This window comes from Heteronotia binoei, chromosome 1 (genome assembly GCF_032191835.1).
Source record: "Heteronotia binoei isolate CCM8104 ecotype False Entrance Well chromosome 1, APGP_CSIRO_Hbin_v1, whole genome shotgun sequence".
NCBI classification, from domain to species: domain Eukaryota; kingdom Metazoa; phylum Chordata; class Lepidosauria; order Squamata; family Gekkonidae; genus Heteronotia; species Heteronotia binoei.
In genome coordinates this window covers 209729412-209750779 of record NC_083223.1, presented here as the reverse complement: position 1 = coordinate 209750779, position 21368 = coordinate 209729412, and the positions used below count along the sequence as shown (strand labels likewise).

Below are 21368 nucleotides of genomic sequence, written 5' to 3'. Positions count from 1 at the left end.
TTAATTACCCTACTCCCACCAAAGTTTTTTTAAGAGGTCCCTAACCTATTCTGTTAGAAATTTCCTTTTTTGTGTTTGAGCTGGTAGTAGTGGTTTAAACTGGGGAAACCTGACTGTACCTGGCTGAATGTTTTAAAAGGCTTCCTTGAGATGGACAAGTAAAAGCTTAAGATGGACTTAAAAGCTTCTCCTAACTGGAATCTACTGGGACAAACCTGATTTCCGTTTAAACAAGAAATGCAAGTGTCCCCTAAATGAAGGAAAATCTGGTGCAACCCTAACTAAATCAAAGAGGCTGGCACTGACCTTCAGTCACTGAAGGTGAAACGCACTGCTTAGCTGTGCTACTTAAGCTAGCCTACTTGAGCTGCCTTTAAAAAGTAAAGCCTTTGCTCTTTTTAACCTTCCTATTAAAATGCCAAACCACAGCCCTACAATAAGTTAAAGGAAATACACATATCAGACAGTCCCTCCTAACACTAGCCTAACAGTTTCACAGGATCCTATTTAAATGCCCTGCCAAAAAAACCAGCAACTCCAAGAGCCTCAGAAGACCAAAATAAAATTTCTGCCACTGCACAAGCAGGCCACAGACAGACAAAAGCCAAAAACTAGCAGGCAAACCAAGCCCCACCGCAAAACCCTCAGGACACAGAAACAGGCCCACCCACAAGCACAAAGCACAGCAACCAGACCAGGTAATAATAATAATAATAATAATAATAATAATAATAATAATAATAATAATAATAATAATAATAATAATAATAATAATAATAATAATAATAATAATAATAAATTTTATTTATATCCCGCCCTCCCCGCCGGGGCAGGCTCAGGGCGGCTTACAAAAACATGATGTGATATCATGATATAACAATACAGGTAAAATCAATTCACAGTATAAATACAAATATAAATATAAATATAAATTAATGTTAAAAAGCTAAAACAATACGATGGTGCTACAGGTAGGCCACAGGAAAATGGCAGGGAAAAATGGGCTTAGCCAAGGGACCCAACCAGGCGACCAGAGTCCCAAAGTAGGAAAAAAGCTCAGACCAGAAATGGAAACCAGCCCTCCCCCCAAACCCACCTCACAACAACCAGAGCAGGTAGGCACTCAGGTCACAGGAAAATGGCCTGTGAAAAGGAACCAGAGCAGCAGACTACCAGAGGCCCAAAAGCAGCAGAAAAGCGCAGACCAGGAACACCCAGATACAGTTCAAAAATAAGTTCAACAAACCAGACAATGTAATAAAATTATAAACTGATTAAAATTAAAACAAACAATCACAGGCAGGTCAGACCAGACCAGAGTCACCCCCCCAGCAACCCCCTTCAACAGAAAACCAACCAGATACCCCAAAGCAGGAGGAAAACACAAGGTTTTCTAAAAGTTAGAAACAAAAACCTGCTTATAAAAATTCCCCAATCCCCTTCTCCACAATAAGGGAAAAAAAGGAAGGATCTCACCCAATCAGATGCTGAGGTCCAGGTCCAGGAACACCACCAGGCCACAGAGAGTAGAGCAGCAGAGCACTTTGCCAAAGCATCAGAGGCTCAACACCAGCTCAGTCTCTCTATGGCAACAGGAACAGCAATGGAGTGCAGGGGAAAAGAGATGGTAAATAAATACCCTCTCTCTGTCCATGGACAGAACAGAGCAGTTTGAAAATAAATTGTTCTGCTCTCTGATTGGCTTGAGGGGGAAAACATGCAATTCCATTGGAGAATTGCAGTTTCTCCCTTCCCCCTACTTTCCACAATGGAAACAGCCCTGCAGGGTCCTGCAAAGCCATGCATTAGTTATCTGCAAAAATGCATGCATCTGTTTTAACCAATTTATTGATAGCATATGGTTACAGAACTTAATTTCCCTTCGTTGCTTCAATACTAACCCATATGACTTTTCAATCCCCCCTCCCTCCAATATAGACTTCCCCGAGGTTATAGATTCTAATTCAATACTAAAGATACATCTGACTAATCAAAATTCGTTATATAAATATTATAAAAAAAAAATTAAATATTTATATAACAAAAATGCATGCATCTGATTGGTCAGAAGCCTCCCTCCTCACCCCCACCCCAGCCAGATGTGGGAAAAGGCCAGGAAAAGGCAATCACAGACTGCCTTTTGCCTTTCCCCATTGTTTTCTATGGAAGGAATAGCTGTACCGAATATTTTCCAATAATATCGTATTTATTCGGAAATCAGGTATTCAGAAATACAAAATAGGCTCAAAAGCCTATACGGAATACCTATTTCCAAATATTTACCAAAATGCTTCTATTTGGTAAATATTCGGTAAACCCTTTACCGAACCAACAGCCCTACTCTGAAGAGTGCAAAGATCCCTGGTCTGGCGTGGCTATAAACTGCCTTTGGAGACCTTAAGAGTCAGTTAAAAATTCGATATGAGTACTGGTATTTCAAGAGAAGAGGTTTGGGTAATGGAAAGTTTGGGTACCAGTATTCAGAGAATACTCAAAGAAACTGTACCAAAGTGTTTGGGTTAAGCACTGGAACAAAAGCCCTCAACATAAAAATTGAAGTCACTGTGAAAAGCTTAAAAAAACTCTCATTAACCTGAAATATAAGCACTGAGGTATGTGCATGTACTGGTTTAATCTCAGAAATTTTAACCTGATTTCACCTGACCTTTCCCTTTTATGCTAAATAAAATATTTTGTTATTTTTGAATTTCAAAACACGCCCAGCCCGTTTAAGTTAAAGGGGGCTCCTGACCCTTCCCTCAGGTTTCTGGGATGAGCTGACAGCTAAAATATTGTACTGTGACAGGGTGGAACAGCCAGAGTTCTTCAGAATAGATGAAAACAATACAAGTTGATGGGGTGTGAACTGGCAGAGACTGACCAAGAGAGAGATCTTGGGGTCGTGGTAGATAACTCACTGAAAATGTCAAGACAGTGTGCGATTGCAATAAAAAAGGCCAATGCCATGCTGGGAATTATTAGGAAGGGAATTGATAACAAATCAGCCAGTATCATAATGCCCCTGTATAAATCGATGGTGTGGTCTCATTTGGAGTACTGTGTGCAGTTCTGGTCGCCGCACCTCAAAAAGGATATTATAGCATTGGAGAAAGTCCAGAAAAGGGCAATTAGAATGATTAAAGGGTTGGAACACTTTCCCTATGAAGAAAGGTTGAAACACTTGGGGCTCTAGCTTGGAGAAACGTCGCCTGTGGGGTGACATGATAGAGGTTTACAAGATAATGCATGGGATGGAGAAAGTAGAGAAAGAAGTACTTTTCTCCCTTTCTCACAATACAAGAACTCGTGGGCATTCAATGAAATTGCTGAGCAGTCAGGTTAAAACGGATAAAAGGAAGTACTTCTTCACCCAAAGCGTGATTAACATGTGGAATTCACTGCCACAGGAGGTGGTAGCGGCTACAAGCATAGCCAGCTTCAAGAGGGGATTGGATAAAAATATGGAGCAGAGTTCCATCAGTGGCTATTAGCCATAGTGTGTTTGTGTGTATATAATTTTTTGGGGGGCCACTGTGTGACACAGAGTGTTGGACTGGATGGGCCATTGGCCTGATCCAACATGGCTTCTCTTATGTTCTTAAAACACATTACTAGGATGGCTCAGTCAGTAAAGGGAAAGAAAATGGAAGGAAAACCTTGCCTCTGAGGGAGGGAAGTGAACAGGGGAGGTGTCATATCCCCCATTTGTATTTGTGTGTGTGTGTGTGTGTGTTGACCAACTGAGAGTAACAATTCATGCATCTAGATCCAGGTGGGCAGCCGTGTTAGTCTGAAACAATAGAACAAAGTTGGAATCCAGCAGCACCTTTAAGATCTCAATAAAACTTTGTTGGTCATAAAAGTGCTACTGGACTCCAACTTCATGCATCTGCTCAGATGAACTCTGGCTCATGAAAACTTACACTACCACAAGACACCTTAGATCTTTGCTGATGAGAACCCTAATTTGTTTCTGCTGTTCTCTTTGTGTCTGTGTTTCTGGTTTAACACACACACACATATATATTTAAGGCAAGTGCACAGTATTTACTTGGATTCATTTCTGTATATGATTCTGCCTGATTATTTCTTGTCAGGATTTCTTTTGTTTGTTCTTTTTATTTGTAAAATACTATATACTAAATTCTTAGCTGATGATGAGGTTTCATTCAGTAACTGATTAAGCTGCATATATTTGCATATGAATAAAATACTGGTTTTGAAAGAAATAGTAAACTTTATATTTAGATTATGCATGTATGTGTCTGAACAAAGCAGGAGTCAAGTGCACCTTTTAGACCAACCAAGTTTTATTTAGAATGTAAGCTTTTGTGTGCTCTTAAGCACACTTCATCAGACGAGGAGATCAGGTATTGTGGGCTGAAATACAAGCTTTGTAGATTAAGTATGTAGCCTGGTCACATGGTAACACAGTGTAGCTTGGCCATTTGGTCTGGATAGCCATGCCATAAAAGGTAATAAAGTCCTCTGCCAATTAGTGTTTCTGTAAATCTAGGTGAATCACAAAAGGGCGAGTATTTCCTAGTTGTGATCCACCTAATTTACTTATCAACATCAATCTATGCATTATAAACAACATTCTAGTCTGCCATTAGAAAACAAGAATACATAAAATGAAAATGGGTTCAGTATATGTAATGAGATATAAATAGCCAATATCCCTTATTTGAGTATGTCAATATAAAACATTATTCTGATACACTATTATAAAAGAGAAATACATTGAAATACTGTGGATGTATTGCAATACTCACTGAGAGTGGGTTTAGCATATGTAATGAGATAAAAAACCAATATCCCTGCCCACTTGGATCTATCTGCAGTAAGTACTGAATATTCATTTTTAGAATTTTTTTAATCCAGCTGTTAATCTGTCCCCAGTATTTCCTGGCCTTATCACATTGCCACCAAATATGGTAAAATGTACCCTTTACTCTTTTACACTTCCACAGTTATTGGTAGTATTCGGAAACATCTTGGACAACTTCTCTGGTGTAATATACCATCGATATGCCATTTTATAAAAATTGTCCTTAAATATGGACAATCTTGTTAATTTTATATTTTCTCTCCATAACTTCTCCCAGTCTACCAGCTCTATATTGTGCCCAATGTATTGCATCCATTTTATCATACTTTCTTTGATAATTTCATCCTGCATTTTAATATCTAGCAAAAAGTTATAGATTTTTGTAATCAATTTCTCATTAGTTCTTAAGATTATAGCATCAAATTCATTCATCTTTTTGACAAATACAAATTCTTTATCACATTTACATCTAGATTTAATTTGCATTTTTGTCCACCAATCTAATTGCACATGTTTCTCTATCTTCAAATTACCTCTATTGTCTAATAGAGATTCATAAGTATATGTTTCTTCCCATTGAAATAAATTTGGGTGTACTGAAGCTTCCGCTGGCGATAACCATTTTGGTGTATATTTATAAATTTGCAATTTAATTTCCGCCCAGATTCTATATATAGATTTTCTAATTTCATGCTTAAGGAATAAACTGTTTTTTGTAAGTACTTGGTGCCAGATGTAAGAGTGCCAACCTCTAGGAAGATCTGCTCCCTCCAAAATCAATAATCTTTTATTTTCTTACAACATCCAATCTTTTGCCCACATCAGTATACATGCTTTATAATATATTTGTCAGTCCGGCAACGCGAATCCACCTCTTTGTTTAGTATCCTTTAGAATCTTCAATTTAATCCTAGGTCTTTTATTTTGTTATATAATTTAGATACTATCTTGTTTAACTGTTGAAAAAAGGATGTTGGTAGCATGATCGGAATCATTTGGAACAGGAATAAGTTTCTGGGTAAGACATTAATCTTTATTGTCGCAATTCTTCCTAACAGTGAGAATTGTAGATCTTGCCATCTCTCTGTCCGTTTTTATTTTTTTCAAGATCTTATCATAGTTATCATTTTTCAAAGTTTTCAATTCAACTGTTAGGTGAATTCCCAGATATTTTACCCTTTTTTCATATCCAAACCCAGATTTATTCTCTAATTCAGTAATTTGTTCCTTTGTCATATTTTTTGCTAAAAATTTAGTTTTTTGGTAATTCACTTTGAAACCTTCTACTTCCCCAAACTGTTTCAACCTTTCTTTTAACTTATCAATTGAATTAGCCAGTTCCTCAAGTATAAACAACAAATCACCAGCAAATGCCTGAACTTTATAGCTTTCTCCCTTAATCTTTGTTCCTCTTATTTCTTGGTCTTTCCGAATGGGATCAATCAAATATTCTAATGTCAACACAAACAATAATTATGAGAGTGGGCATCCTTGCCTTGTACCTTGTTCGATAGTTATTAAATCTGATGGTTCTCCATTAACATTGACTCTGGCTTTCTGATTAGAGTAAATGGCTTTAACCAAACACCCAAAATATTCTCCACAACCGATATCTTCTACACATTTTAGCATGAATTCCCAGTTCACATTGTCGAATGCTTTTTCTGCATCCAGCGTGATACAAGCCATTTATCTGGATGCTTCCGGTAAAATTCCAAAATATTTAAGATGGTTCTTATATTTTGTCTCATCTGTCTTCTTGGGATAAAACCGGACTGATCTTCATGTATCATATCTGGAATAACTTTCTTAAATCTACGTGCCAAGATGGCTGCAAAGATTTTGTAGTCTGAGTTTAGAAGGGATATAGGCCTGTAATTCTTAATATCCATTGAGTCAGATCCTTCTTTATGTATCAAGGAAATCAAGGCTTCATTCCATGAATCTGGAACCTTAGATGTTTGTTTTATCCCCTCTATGACTTTCTTATATGGGAGCAATATCACTTCTTCAAAGCATTTAAAAAATTCCGCTGGCAGTCCATCTGGGCCTAAAGTTTTATTGTTTTTTTATTCTTATCATGTCCACAATCTCTTGTATTGTTATGTTGGCCTGCTTTATATATTCTTCTTGTATTTATATATTCTTCTTGTATTTCTGATTTTTCCTGCTTTTTATATAGTTTTTTGTAAAAGTTCCTAATAACCTCCTCAATTTGTTTTCTCTGTGAAACCTCCTCCAGATTTTCATTTTTCAGGGATTTTATAATTTTCTTCTCTCTTTCCTTCCTTAATCTGTAGGCCAACCATCTGCTCACTTTATTGGCATTTTCAAAAAAAATTTGTTTAGTCCATTTCAATTTTTCCTCCAATTCTTCATTTAACAATAAATTAATCTGGTGTTGTATAATTTGAACCTTCATTTTAATCTCCATTGTATTTTTCTCTTTTTGTATTTTCTCCTGTATATGCAATTTGCCTAATAGTTGATTATAAATTTTCATTCTTTCTCTCTTTCTCCTCGAGGAATATCTGATTGCTATTCCCCTTAAAAAAAGCCTTAAAAGTGTCTCATATCGTTTGAAAAGATTTATCTTTTTTCCAAATTCTGAAAGAACATTTTAATTTCCTTTTTGGCTTCTTTCACGAATACTTCTTCCTTTAACATTTGGAGATTGAAAGTCCATTGAGCGCTTTTTGTCAAACTTTGGAGTGTAATCTGTAATGGGTTATGGTCTGCAATGTCTTGGGCAAAATTACAGTTTCTTCTAATAACAGGAATAAAGAAGTTAAAATTCAGCACATGTCAATCCTGGACCAGGAATCATGTACTTCAGAATAATAAGTAAAATCTTTCGTTTTAAGATTTTTCGTCCTCCAGGCATCTATTAGACTTAATTCATCCGCCATCTTAAAAAAGTTCTAGGCAATTGGCTACGACTTTTTTAAAAAGTTTTTTCCATATTTCTTGTCCATGTCAACATCAAAGACTGCATTATAGTCACCTATAATACAATGATCTTGATAATCAAACTCAATGATTTTATCATGAATGGTCTTATAAAATTCTTCTTGCTTTTCATTCGGGGTATATATATTTCCGAATAATATTTTTTCCCCATTATGTACTATTTCATTCAATAACCCTCTGCCATTGTCAGCTGTGTATAACAATCTGGATTCCATCTGGGCTCTGATATAAATTGCCACTCCTCTCTTTTTCTTCTGGTCTGCTGATCCATATAGCTAGCCTAACTTTTTATTTTGAAGATATTTTACATCCTTTTTAGTAATATGTGTCTCTTGCAAACATATTATATCAGCTTGTAATTTTTTTAATTGTAAAAAGATTTTCCTTCTTTTTTGTGGGGCATTTAATCCATAGACATTCATTGAAATAATTTGTAATCCTGTCTTGCCCATTATTCTGTTAGTATATTACTATCTACTATTTTTCCTTGTTCTTTCTGCATTTGCGATCTTGTTTTCATTTTCTCTCTCTTTTTTCTTTTTGGCCCTTCTCCATCTCTATTTTTGTTTCCTTCTTCTTCTTGACCTTCTCCCCTTCCCTCTTCCTCCAACTCTGAAGTTGGCTATCTTCTTCTATATATCTATTCAGGAATTCTTGTACTTTAGACATGGATGTTATATTAAATCTTTTACCTTGAAATGTAAAGAAGATGCCCTCTGGCACTAACCATCTAAATTGAATCTCCTTTTCAATCAGTCATGCTGTCAATTTCTTATAACCACTTCTTTTCTGTCGTATACTCCAGGGTATTTCTTTTAAGATTTTGATTTTATTGTCTTCCCATTTTAAATCGACTTCTCTGGTAGTTCTCAGAATCGCTTCACATGTCGAAACCTTCATGAATTTAACTTCTACTTCTCTTGGTAAATTGTATTTCTTTGTGTAGGCTGAGGCAACCCTTTTAACCCAGTCTTTCTCCTGTTTAATATCTTTCACTGCCTCTTCTTCGCCTAATGTGAAGAGATCATTCACTTTCCTGAATATATCTTCCTCCTTCTCTTCTGGGAGATTCTGGAATCTCAAAATATGCGCAGCTTTGTCTATTTCTAATTTTGCTGTCCTATTCTCAATATCTGAGTGCTTAGTCTTGAATTCTTGCATTGTGGCAGACATTGCTACCGTTTTATTATCCAATATATCCACTTTAGTTGATAACTTACGTGTTTGTTGACTAGTAAGTAAAAGTTGTCTCTGAAATGCATCAACTTTCTCATTGGTCTTTCTTATTTCTTCTTTTAGTTCAAGTTTAATCTCTTCTAAGGCCTCGTGGTTTTTTTTTTAAACCTGTCATCATTATATTCTGCAATTTCTCAATAGCATCCTGGTTTAATGCTGCTGCCACTGGCTTACTGAGGTACCCTGCCCTGGCTTTTTTATGTTGACTTCCATATTTCTTCCCCTTCTTCACCTTACTACCTTCACTATAATTGAAAATTAAGTAAAGTACACTTAGACCGTTACACTCTCCTGAAGTCACTTATTTCTGCTATTATATAGTCCTTAGTGCCCTTCCCCAATAATTCTTATTTACTTCATAAACATTAATTTTGTTACTGTTTACACATTTACCCTTACTTACAAATCATCACTTAAATATTCTTAGTCACTAATTAATTAAATTGCTTAAATTCATTCACTCAAATTAAGCTAAATCAAGTTAAGTTCATTGGTTCAATTAAGTTAAATTCATTAGTTCAATTAATATCATTATTCAAATCAATTTGAACTACTGCATTCATTACTTCAGTTCTATTCTCTCCATCAACATATACTACATCCCAGCCTTTGTTTCACATTCGTATAACCAGTAGGTGTTTTACTTCCTCCTTCACAATAATGAGTTCTATTGCTAGAGCGTCTCAGTCTACTGTATCTTGTTCTTCCTTCTTCCTCCTTCTTCCCAGAAGCCCCTGTGTCTCCTTTCCAAACTTTCTCAGTACGCCATTTTAGTTTACCACGCCTCTATTACCCACTTCATACATAGATCAAATAAAACAGATTTCTTGGAACCTCTTTTTCTTTTCTTGACATGTCATTTCAAATCGTCCACCCACTCTTCAAAGAAGAGCCAGCTGCAGCTTCGCTATGAACCACCTCTTCCTCCTTTTATTCTCTCAAAAGTAATTCCTCTTCTAACATCCTCTAACGCCAGCTCTCCGCTCTTCTACTCCACTCGTCTCTTTTACCACCTTCTCCGTATCTTTAATACCATTTCTTAAATTTGCTCAGCTCTGTCCGTCCTTCTTCGCCTGTTCATGATCTCTCTTCACTCTCTCTCTCTCCCTTTCTGCCTCCCGCTATCTCCACCAAACGCCACATCCTCCTTTTGCTTCTTTCCTGGCTTTCTTAACTCTCTTCCTTAGTCCCTTCCGGTATCGCTTCACTTACTTTTCAAACCCTTAATCTTTAAAAGTCCGTTCTCCACTTCATCAGTGTGTAGTTTTTCGTCCTCCTCCACAACCCGCCTCTCTTTTCCGCTCCGCGCTGCTCCTTCTCGACAATTTTAAGTCCGCTTTTGTTCTTTGTGGCTTTATATCCAGTAGACCAAATTAAAGTAAACTTTCCTTCTCAAATTATCGATCCACGATAGGTAGATGGAATGTTTAGTATCCTTTATGCTCCATTTTCTGGTGACCCAGTTCAAAACGCACAAGGCGTTTACAAGCCTCGGCACAGGAAAGGCAGAAACCAGTAGGGAAGCCTCTGCTTCCCCTCCAAAGTTCCTGCCAGTTCCCTTTGCTACAGAGAGTCTTCCGGCGCTCTTTTAAGGGGTGCCACACCAAGGAGGCCCCCTCTAAGGCTTGTAATTGAAGGTGCTTGCCAAGAGCCCTCAGTCAAGCCCTCTGCATCACTGCACCATCTTCCTGAAAGTCCTATACATATCCACACTTACTGGCACTTACACATATGCAAACAATGATGTAATTCTCCATTAAGTATTTTAATTGCCATATTAAAATCAAGGTTCATTTAAGAGACCTTTTTGAAAATTTAACTGGTGGAGAAATGAGTTCTTGATTGTCTGCACAGGATCAGGTCTGAATTGAGACAGACTGTAAGATTGCTTTTGGAATCAAGAACAGGATCTGGCCTCAGCTGCAGCAGTCAAACAGAATCTAGATGAAGATGCAAGCAAAGGCAGCAAACCAGGGAAGTCAGGCAAGGGATTATATCTCAAGTATGGTTGGAGTCTTATTTAGAAGACTTAACAAATGAGTCTAAAAGAGGAGCTACTAGTTGACAGGAAACAGGCATGGCTGGTGTGTAGGAGTAGGCCAGGTAGGTGGCTACCAAGGATGCCACAGAGGCGGGGGCAGGTGCCCCCTCCCCATCCCTGCTTCTGCTGGCTCCAAGGCATTCGGAGCAGCTCCAAATGCCTCGGAGCCGAGAAAACATACCCACACCCAGCCCCTTCCAGGTCCTCTGTGCCACCTGGAGGCTGCCTTCCCTCAGGAGGGCATCCTCCAAGCAGCACCGAGGCACCACGCCACCCCTTCACCTGCCTGGGACTCAGGCAGGCAATAGGGGTGATGGGGTGGCAATGTGCACGCTGCTTGGAGGCTGCCTTCCATTCAGAAGATAGCCTCTGAGTGGTGCAGAGGCATCCCACTGCCCCTTTCACTTGACCAGTCTGGGCAGGTGAAAGAGGAGGTGTAGTGGCGGTGTTCATGCAGCTGCATGGTGGTGGGGAGTCTTGGCTGAGGTGGCAGAACCCCTAGCACTGGCTTGGGAGACAGGTAAGCACTGAGACTGGATGTGCCTGGATGGCTTTGGAGGATCAGTGTAAATGGAAGGCAGCAGAAAAAAGGAATTTGGATCCAACAGAAACACAGTGATAAAAAGACAGGGATATATATTGGAGAAAGTATGCACAAGGCTCTGCTTCACATTCCAAGAACTTTGGATCAGGGTGCACGGGCCTGGAGTTCATCTGATTGTGTAGAGAATTTCACATTGTGGATTGATCAATATTTTTTATGATCCAGCCAGACAACTTACAGAGATGAAGTTTCTGATGACTGTCATTTATTCACAGCTAACTGCATTCAGAGAATGAGACAAACACCTCCTCTTGATGAACTTCAGCCTCCACCATACCAAGATGACAGTGGCTCGCCACACCTTTCATGCACACCGTCTGAAGTTGGGGACAGCAAATGTGAATTTTCTCAGTGCAGCAACAGTCCAAGATGTTCATATAAGTGCCCAAGTGAAGGAAGTACTGGCCATGAAATAGAAAGCTTCCATAACAAAGGATATGAAGAAGATGTGCCCAGTGATAGTACTGCTGTCCTTAGCCCAGAGGTAATAAAACAATGTTTCAGTTGTACTGAAAATGTGCAGGATATAATGAAATAGCATTGATCTGATGCTTCACAGGAGGGGGGTCCCCAGTTGCTTTGGGTCTATGAGCATTTCTGGAATCTTAAGGATGGGTAGTGAGCAGGCCTAAGATTCAGCAGGAGCTCACAGGAGCACAGCTCCTGAACCTTTCTGAGGGCTCCCCCTCCTCCTCCCAACCTACCCTGTCCATTGAATAGTAGGTGCAACTGCATAACAATCCCTGGATTAGGAGAGCAGTCAGCCAGCCAGCCACCAGGGACTTTGCCATGCCCCAGCAGCCTTATTAGCCCCTGTAGAAGCTCGAGTGCCACCCTTTCTCAGCTTCTTATGTGATTTTGAGCGGCTGGTTGCTTGCTGCCCTTTTGACTGGGGGGAGGGGGCAGGAGAGCCCCAGGAGAGTGAGGCCTGCTTGGATTGGCTGGCCTCGCTCACCCAGTGCTCTCCTTTCTTGCACTGGGTTGCTTCTGGCTGAGAGGCAGCATATGCTAATGAGTTATGCTAATGAGCTATTTTTCAACCCCTGGTAGTGAGTATCACCACAGAATGACTGCCATAGAGTGTAATCAGAAAATTGTCATCACGGATTTGGGAGGTTGCAAGACAGTAGCTGTTGCGGAATGGTTACTTCCTGCTAGCACAAAGATGATACCTTCTGAGTGTTTCTGAAGCACCTTGTGCTCCAATGTCCCACCAGTCCTGTTCCCTATCTAAGGTTGCTAGGTCCTACCTTGCTGCTGGTGGGGTGATCCTGGATCCTGTACAGGAGTCTTCTGCTGCACGTGGGCCTGGCAACCTTAGACAGGGTACAGGACTGGTGGGACACTGGAGCATAAGGTGTCACTGATGTCCTGTGTGACATTCTAGGTTTCAGGCAAAACCTCTGTGGGTTTGGGGTTTTTTTTGCTACAAAGCCATACTTGCCGAAAACCTAAAGCATCATTGCACAATGTTATCCCTGTTCAGGGGTGGGTTCCCCCCACCAGCCAGCTGGGGGGCAGCAGATTGGAGCCCTGACAACCAGGGAATTCCCTGGGTAGACTAGGGATCTGGGAACCCTACCCCAATGTAGCAACAGGAACTAGGGTTGCCAAGTCCAGTTAAAGAAAAATCTGGGGACTTTGGGGGCGGAGCCAGGAGACTTTGGGGGTGGAGCCAGGAACAAGGATGTGACAAGCATAATTGAAGTCCAAGGGAGTTCTGGCCATCACATTTAAAGGGACAGCACACCTTTTTAAATGCCTTTCTTCCATAGGAAATAATTAGGGGCACCATCTTTTGGGGCTCATAGAATTGGACCCTCTGGTCCAATCGTTTTGAAACTTGGGGGGTATTTTGGGGAGAGGCACTAGATGCTATACTAAAAATCTGGTGCCTCTACCTCAAAAAATAGCCCCCCCCCCAGAGCCCCCAATACCCACAGATCAATTTCCTATTATTCCATAGGGAATAATAGAGTGCCTAGTAGACATTTCCCTCCCCACCACGCTTTCTAAAGGGGGGGGAGGGCTTCTATACCAGGGAATCCCCCCTCCCTGCCCTCTCCCTCTCTCACACACACAAATACTTACTTGGCTTTTCCAGCAGAACTTTGCTGTGAAAACGAAAGTAAGGCTGCACAGAAAAGAAAGGGAGGGGCCGTTCTCCATGGAAACTGTTACTGACCCTTTCCCATGAAGCCCTTCCTGTTTCCTGTGCAGCCTTAAAGGGACACATTTTAAAAACGGATCAGAAGCTCTACAATAACATGATCCCTACAGGTATGTTCTCTCTCCACCCCCCGCCCCTCCGCCCCCAGATTTTTTGAGAGCAGGGGAGGAGGCTGCAAATTCAGGGGTCCCCCGCCAGGGCGGGAGGGTTGGGAAGCCTAACAGGAACAAAAATATGGAGGGAGATGGTGTTGCATAATGTGGTGATGCCACTGCTGGGTCTTCATCCAGAAGTGATATCAGTGTGTCAAACAACACTCCCTCTCCCCATGCCCTGCTCCTAAGCCCTCAAGCCTTTTTTTATTTTGGGGAAGAGAAGCTTTATCAAAAAAGCAGATGGGCACCTGGAAACGAATTAACAGGCACCATAGTGCTTAAAGGCACCACTGTGTGGATCACTGTGCTAAAGCCTAGTTTGACTGTAAAAGTGGGCCTCACTGGCTGTTTCTGCAATTTCCAATTGAGATACAGGCAAAATGCTTTTTAAAACCTCTCCTTCCCATGTGAGTTACAGAAAGGACTAAAGCCTCCATCTGGACTTAGCTTAAAGAGCCTTTTGTAGAAGAAAACAGGTGAGGCATATATTTAAAGAGCAGAGGTCCAAGAGATTTAGAATTGTGCTGTGGGCCAAAAGGGAAGCTCCTGAGTAGAGTAGAGCCTCTAAGCAGCCAGATCTCGGAATATGCGTTTTAACTCCAAAATTCTATCAGAAGGCAAAGTTCTAATACGTATGGAAAAATGATCTTTGCTCTGTGTGATCTTGCTCTTTATAATGCTCTCTGTGGTATTTCATTTTGGATACCAGGCCTCTCTTCTCAATCCTCTTTTTTCCTTCGCTAGTATATAGAATTTATAAAAAGGAAGCTTTGCGGTTACTGGTATAGAAATGAGCACTTTTTATACTGAAGCCATGATGTTTCATACAGAAACCTTTGATTAGAATGCTTAACATTTCTAAAAAAGATAAATACGTTTTCTTTTTGTAAGAATGATACAGGCGGTTTTGTTGCACTTGCATGACTCATTCTTCCTCACAATTAATAATGTGCTTGAAGAATATAAATATGCAGCATACAAGCACTCTTATTGTATTTCTAGCACAATGAACTTGCTTACCATGTAGAAAATACTACTGTGATTGGTCACCTGAATTAATCCCAAGATAGCAAATATTGCAAATTGTTTCCTTTTTGAGGGTGCAATCCAAGAAAAAAGAGCTGAAAAATGAATTTAATACTAGGCTTGTTTGATGATCGCTTAGTCTATCCTACCTCACAGGGTTCTTGTCATTAGGATAAAATGGAGAAGAGATAATGTTCTCCCACTGGGGAGAAAGGCAGGGAAGTAGATACATTTATAATGGCCTGGATCCAGCATAGCATTTCTGTGGACAGAATCAGGAGCAGGCTTTCAGGGGCACTTTGGGCTGCTGTGGGAGTGAAGATGTCTTGGGCAGAAATCCACCAACAGAGATAGGGTGCTGGACCCAAGCCATGGTTTTAGTTTTTATATAATGGCAGTCCAAAATCTGAAAAGTTTGTCATGTATGTGTTCAACCAAATGTACAGTGCAATCCTAAACTGAGTTAGACCCTTCAAAGTTGATTTAAATCATCCAATAGAGCAGGGGTGGGGAACCTCTGGTCCATAGGCCATGAGATTATCTGGTCTGGCCCCTTAGAGTTGGGAAATCCTGGCACCAGAGCAGCAGCCACCAGCGGAGTACGCCCCTTGCACTGGGGATGGGAGCACCTGCCCATCTGTCTGCTGCACCCCACCCCCAGCGCACTTCTTAGCCCCGACTTTTCAAACAGGCCACAAGGGGCCACCGCCTCCTCCTCACGTAAGGCCTGCTCAGCTGCTGCTCTCTGCTTGCCCACTTCCTTTCTTTCCCCCCTCTGCAGCACAGCTGCCTCCTCCCCCTCCTCATTTTAGAGTCAACCTAGTCTCCCCTAGTTTCAGCTCAATTCATCCATCACCACCTCATTCTCAAAAAAAAAAAATCTTCCTTGGGTGAAGCGTTGTGTGCCTAGATGGGACCTGTCCTATAACTTTCCTCTCCTCCCCCCCCCCCCCCATTTGCACTTTGGCTGATTGGGAACATGAGGATGCCCACTGGTGGAGTTCGTTCTCCGCGCGCGGGTGGCTGGCTTGCATGCAAGCATGGGCTCTTGCTTGGGTGTTCTTATAGGCAGGAGGGAGGGAGGGGGGATAGCCCCGTTTGTGCATCGTGGTGGAGGGGGGGAGATAAATTCTGTCATTTTGCATCATGTGTAGTTCATCATGCATCTGATGCATCCAAGCTCACAGGAAAGCTTATGCTGAGCAAAAGGACTAACCCTAAAAGGCATCAACGTGCTTTGGTTCCATGATTTTGTGCATCTGTTAAAGAAAACTCTTGAATGAAGGTTATAAAATATAAAGGCTAACGTTAAAAAACTTGTAAAGTTATTTCATGTATCTGATGTTCCCCCCCCCCCCCTGAATTAAAGAGATAAGGGGAGAGAAAATCCTGTTTATTTTGTATTACAGGAGTAGGATTTTTTTAAAAAAAATAATAAAGGAACTGTGAGTGGTTAAAAATTAGGGAGTTTTGCTGTTGACTTTTAGTAATACAAGGGTTGATTCGTTTGTTAAAGAAAACTATTCAGGAATTTATTTTCCCCACACTTCACATTTGACCTGGTTTTTTAAAAAAACCTATTGTGGTTTAGTAGTCTTTTTGAAGGATGCAAAGCTAGTGGCTACACTTGGATCTTGTTCCTTCCAGCTGTCCTTGGTGCATTTTTACCTCATTCTTCCTCCAGTTGGCTTACTTAGATCATAGTTTCTGGGACACTTAATGCAACACCATCCTTGTTTATGCCACATGAAGTCCATTCCGCAGGGGAGTTGAGTGGTTGATGGAAAGACTTGGTTTTTAAGTAGATAATTTTGTATGGCCCGCAAATGATGTTATAAATATCCAAATAGTCCTTGGCAGAAAAAAGGTTCCCCACCCCTGCAATAGAGCATGTAACTATCGTCCAGTAAGTCTGCTGTAGTGGGACAAGCTATTTGATTCCCTGCTTTATAAGAAATTATTATCATGGCTAGAGGACGAAGTTATTTTCGGATGAGAAACCCTGGAGTGCTGCCGCCAGTCTGAATAGACTATACTGACTTTGATGGACCGAGGGTCTGATTCAGTATAAGGCAGCTTCATATGTTCATATGAGAGCAAGCTGAATTTCATAGAGGTATTAGTACAGTTGACCATTGCCATATTCTTCAGTTTATTCAGTTGGTATTCTTCCCTGACAAACATTCTTCAACTTGAAGGATGGCATGTTGTCTGTGGCCTTTATGGACCTTAGAGCTGCCTTTGACTTAGTGCCAAGGGAGAGATTAGGGGACAAACTGAAGAAGTCATCTGTTGACAAGTGTCTCCCATTTTTGATTCAACAATTATATGATCTGCGTAGAGCTCAAGTAAGTTGTTATCCATCTGGTAAACTGACTGGAGCTATTGTGTAGAATGAAGGAGTGAAGCAAAGAAATATCCTCACTCCTCTGTTATTTAATTTATGTATCAATGATTTAAGCTTTTATGTTTCCAGTGAATTCAATCTGCATTACCTGGCTCATGTTAAGTCACTGTGGTTGTCTTATGTAAACTTATAGCCACCTTTTCAGAGTACTGCTCCGAAGAAGGCCTAAGTCAAAGTTTCTACGTCAAATGTGCTTCTCTTTAGCAAAAAATGTTGGACTAGGAAATATAAGTGGGCAGCAGTAGGTCAACCTGTGGAGCAGGCAGAGCAATTTAAATATTCAAGAGTTATGTTTCAGGCTAATATTTCTTGTAATTTGCATTTGAATTCTGTTATAGGAACAGCCATGAGTACTAGAAAGGCTATTCCAAGATTTTATTATTCCTCTAGGGAACAATATGTTCTGCAGCAGTTACAGCATTTAATGCTAAAGTTTCTGGGCAGTTATTGTATGTTGTATGGGCTTGGATTAGTGCAGCAGCAGATCATATTGAACCATTACTAAGATTTTGACACAATATCCTGAAACTATGAAATGTATGACAGGAAAAGCTTTGAGAGCTAAAATTGGGGAGATGTCTTTTGAAGCAAAGACTTGGTGGCAAGCATTTACTCTGAAAATTAAGATATTGAAATAGAATTTGAAGTCAAGTCTTCTTGGATTGGTTATGCTTGATCATCATACAAATAATTGGTATAAATACTGGGAATTTCAATTATCATGCCTGGGCATTACCAATAATATGACAGAAATTTTTGAGTAGTAGTGAATTGAGTCAGTCAGAAGACATTTGCTGTAAATAGATTATAAGAGTACGCTGGTTAGAGCACAAAGTATGTCCATCCTTTTCAGTTGGTATTCTTCCCTGACAAACAACCTGTTTGAATTATCTCTTCCAAAGTATAGAAGGACATTTATGCTTGTGAGTTTGAATGCCCTGCCATCGGTGGTGCTGTTAGGAAAATTTAATGGTATTCCATACTCAAGCGCTAACCAAATTGACTCTATAGATCATATTCTTTTGTATTGCCTTGAATTTTCAGATTTGGGAGCTGAATTGATTTTTTCTTTTGCTTAAGCAGGACTGTATCTCTTTAGAAACTGAACCTTCTTGGCTACCAAGAAATGAAGATTAAAAAGTAACTTTCCATGTAGCTAAATTTTCTGTGGCTGTAGTAAAATCATGCTGTAACTCACACAGCAAATCTCAGGCTTCGCTTTTAGTGTGTGATGGCTTGCTGTTTATGATTTTTGTTGTAAACAGTAATTAAGAAGAAAATAGGTGTCAAATCACAGTATAAACTGGGACAGTGCAACTCTGTTTAGGATTGCATTGCTAATCCCCTAACCCCTCTTCCCTTCAACATTATTTTGCGGCTTCAATGTTTTACAAAAGCTACTCAGCTCAAAGGTTTAGGATCATACTGCTTTTGAATCTTTTATCTCTATCTTTCTCTCCCTTTTTCTGATTGGCCATTTTGGCAAGCTGTAAATGCATCTTTCTTCACTTGGCTGTCAGCGTGTTGTCCTCCCTTGAATAGTGGATTATTTTCTATTGAATATTAGATTATCTTGTATGTGAAATGAACAAACACAGCTGATTATTCAGAGTAGCAGAAGCATGTTGAGGATGATTTTAGTACAAAATACAAAACTGTATTATTGTATTTTTTTACCAAAAAGTATCAATATAGTTATAGATATATAAACTGGAGCACATATATGTAAAAGTCTCTTTTTTCTGTTTTATTTAGGAAGTGTCAGCTCGAGGATCATCGTCACAGCTTCCTAAATCTTTTGATCCTGAACCAGAAGCTAAATATGGCACTCTGGATGTGACTTTTGACTATGACTCGCAGGAACAGAAGCTTCTGGTAACTGTGACAGCTGCCACAGACATTCCTACTTATAACAGGACAAGTGGAAGTTCGTGGCAAGTACACCTGGTTCTTCTTCCTATCAAGAAGCAGAGAGCAAAAACCAGCATCCAGCGGGGTCCGTGCCCTGTCTTCACAGAGACATTTAAATTTAATCATATTGAATCTGAGATGATTGGAAATTATGCCGTACGCTTTAGACTGTACAGTATACGCCGTATGAAAAGAGAGAGGATTCTAGGAGAAAAGATATTTTATTTAACCAAATTAAATCTTCAAGGGAAGATGTCAGTACCAGTGATACTGGAGCCAGCATACAGTATTTCCGTGAGTATTAAATCAAGGAGAGTAAGTGTGCATTGACGTAAAATACTTTTAAATAAAACACTTATACTATTAGCAATTAAAGTTCTGGCACATTTGTCAGTTGTGTAATGAGTTAGGCTACTTTTAGGGAGAGCCAGTTTGGTGTAGTGGTTAAGTGTGCGGACTCTTATCTGGGAGAACCGGGTTTGATTCCAGCAGGGCCACTAACTTACACTTGCTGCAAGTGTAATTCATACTACTCTCAGGTAGAAATACAAACATCCCACAGTCTTTACACGTCACTGCCTCTGCTCCCTCGCCAGCCATACTGCTGCAATCCATTTCAAAAATTTCTTTATCTTCACTTCTCTTTAAATCTCACTACCAACTGCCACTTGAAACTACTTTTGAGTAACTACCCACCTTTCTAAAGAACCCCTAGGCTAGACCCCCAGGCTAAGAGCCACAGACCAAGTGCCCTTTGGCTCAAGCCTCTGGCAAGGATGAGCCTTGCAAATTAAAGTCTCAAGCCCCCACTCACCTCTGACTCAACAGCCAGAACAACAGCAGAAGGTGGGGCCAGCAATTACCCCCAGGCTCTCCTCACTCAGCAACAGCTAGACAAAAGACACACAAAAGACACACAAAAGCAATCAGAAACTCCTCTCCAGCAGGCACCAAGCACTCCATAGTTACCTCCCACAGCAATCCTAGGTAATGCTCCCCAGCTGTTTTAGAAAAGCAAATCAAGTCTCACTCACCTTACCAGCAGCTCTGTTCTAGATCCAAACAGCTACTTCTACTGCAGCTGAGCCACTTCTGCCATAGAGTCACTTTTCAATTTTATGTATTATCATCTGTTTGATTCCCTCTTGTTATGACCCAAGCCTCCATCAGTGACCAAAATGCAGACTCCAATGCCAAAAATAAATAAATTAATTAAAGGCCCCTGAAGTTTGATGGCAGAGGTCTTGGAAGTGCCAGATAACATCTCCAAAACTGGCCCCAAATCTCCAAAAAAAAAAAAAAAATGGACAAGAGCCCTTTGAGCTAGAATCCTTTAAGAGATCATCCTATAACCTGGATCCTCCTGAGGAGTCACTTCCATTGCCCAAGGGCCTCACAGTCCCCAGTCCCCCCCCCCCCCCCCGCCAGAGTCTAGATGACCAAATCCTGTTTAGAGTTAACACAGCAGTCTTGGCATGCAAGGCTCCAGATAAGGATCTTTAAGGTTTTCTGTTGTTTAGAACCTTGGATAGCAAGGCACATGGCAGGAGAGAGATGAAAATTCACTTGAACTTAGGAGCTATTTGGAACAAGTAGTTTACTCCCTGGGAAGTATCTGGAGCCTGCCTCCTTTTTTCTGCTTCAACATTGTTCTTCAGTTTCTGACTTAAGGATGGGTATAATCCTTCCTACCAGCCAGCCCTGTGTATTTGACCACCTATTGAATTACTGCAGGTGATTTCAGTCCCTTTAGAACTGGACACGCCATACCAATTCAGACCCCCCTTTAAAATGGCCACAGTCATTATATTCAACTATTTTAGAATTCACTATAAAGGTTTGTCTGCAGCTGTGTCAACTTGCATACGCATAATAGACTGTGCATCTAAGTAATCATCTTGTTTGTTACTTATTGTATTACCATAAGAACATAGAATCACCACTGTTACTAACACCACCTCTCCATGTTAACATACATTCAGATTAACATAGGGAATTAGCTTGTGTGTTTGTACAC

General features: G+C 40.3%; 1 protein-coding gene across 5 annotated transcripts in view; it reads left to right on the top strand.

Annotated features, from left to right (window-relative positions):
* The window catches only part of SYT14 (synaptotagmin 14), a 207328-nt gene that overhangs the window by 149249 nt on the left and 36711 nt on the right, over nt 1-21368 (top strand). For all 5 annotated transcript variants that reach the window (XM_060247321.1, XM_060247313.1, XM_060247329.1 and 2 more), the window contains 2 exons: nt 11898-12166; nt 19196-19645. In XM_060247321.1, coding sequence (XP_060103304.1) covers nt 11898-12166; nt 19196-19645 — 719 coding nt within the window. The remainder of the gene's footprint in view (nt 1-11897; nt 12167-19195; nt 19646-21368) is intronic.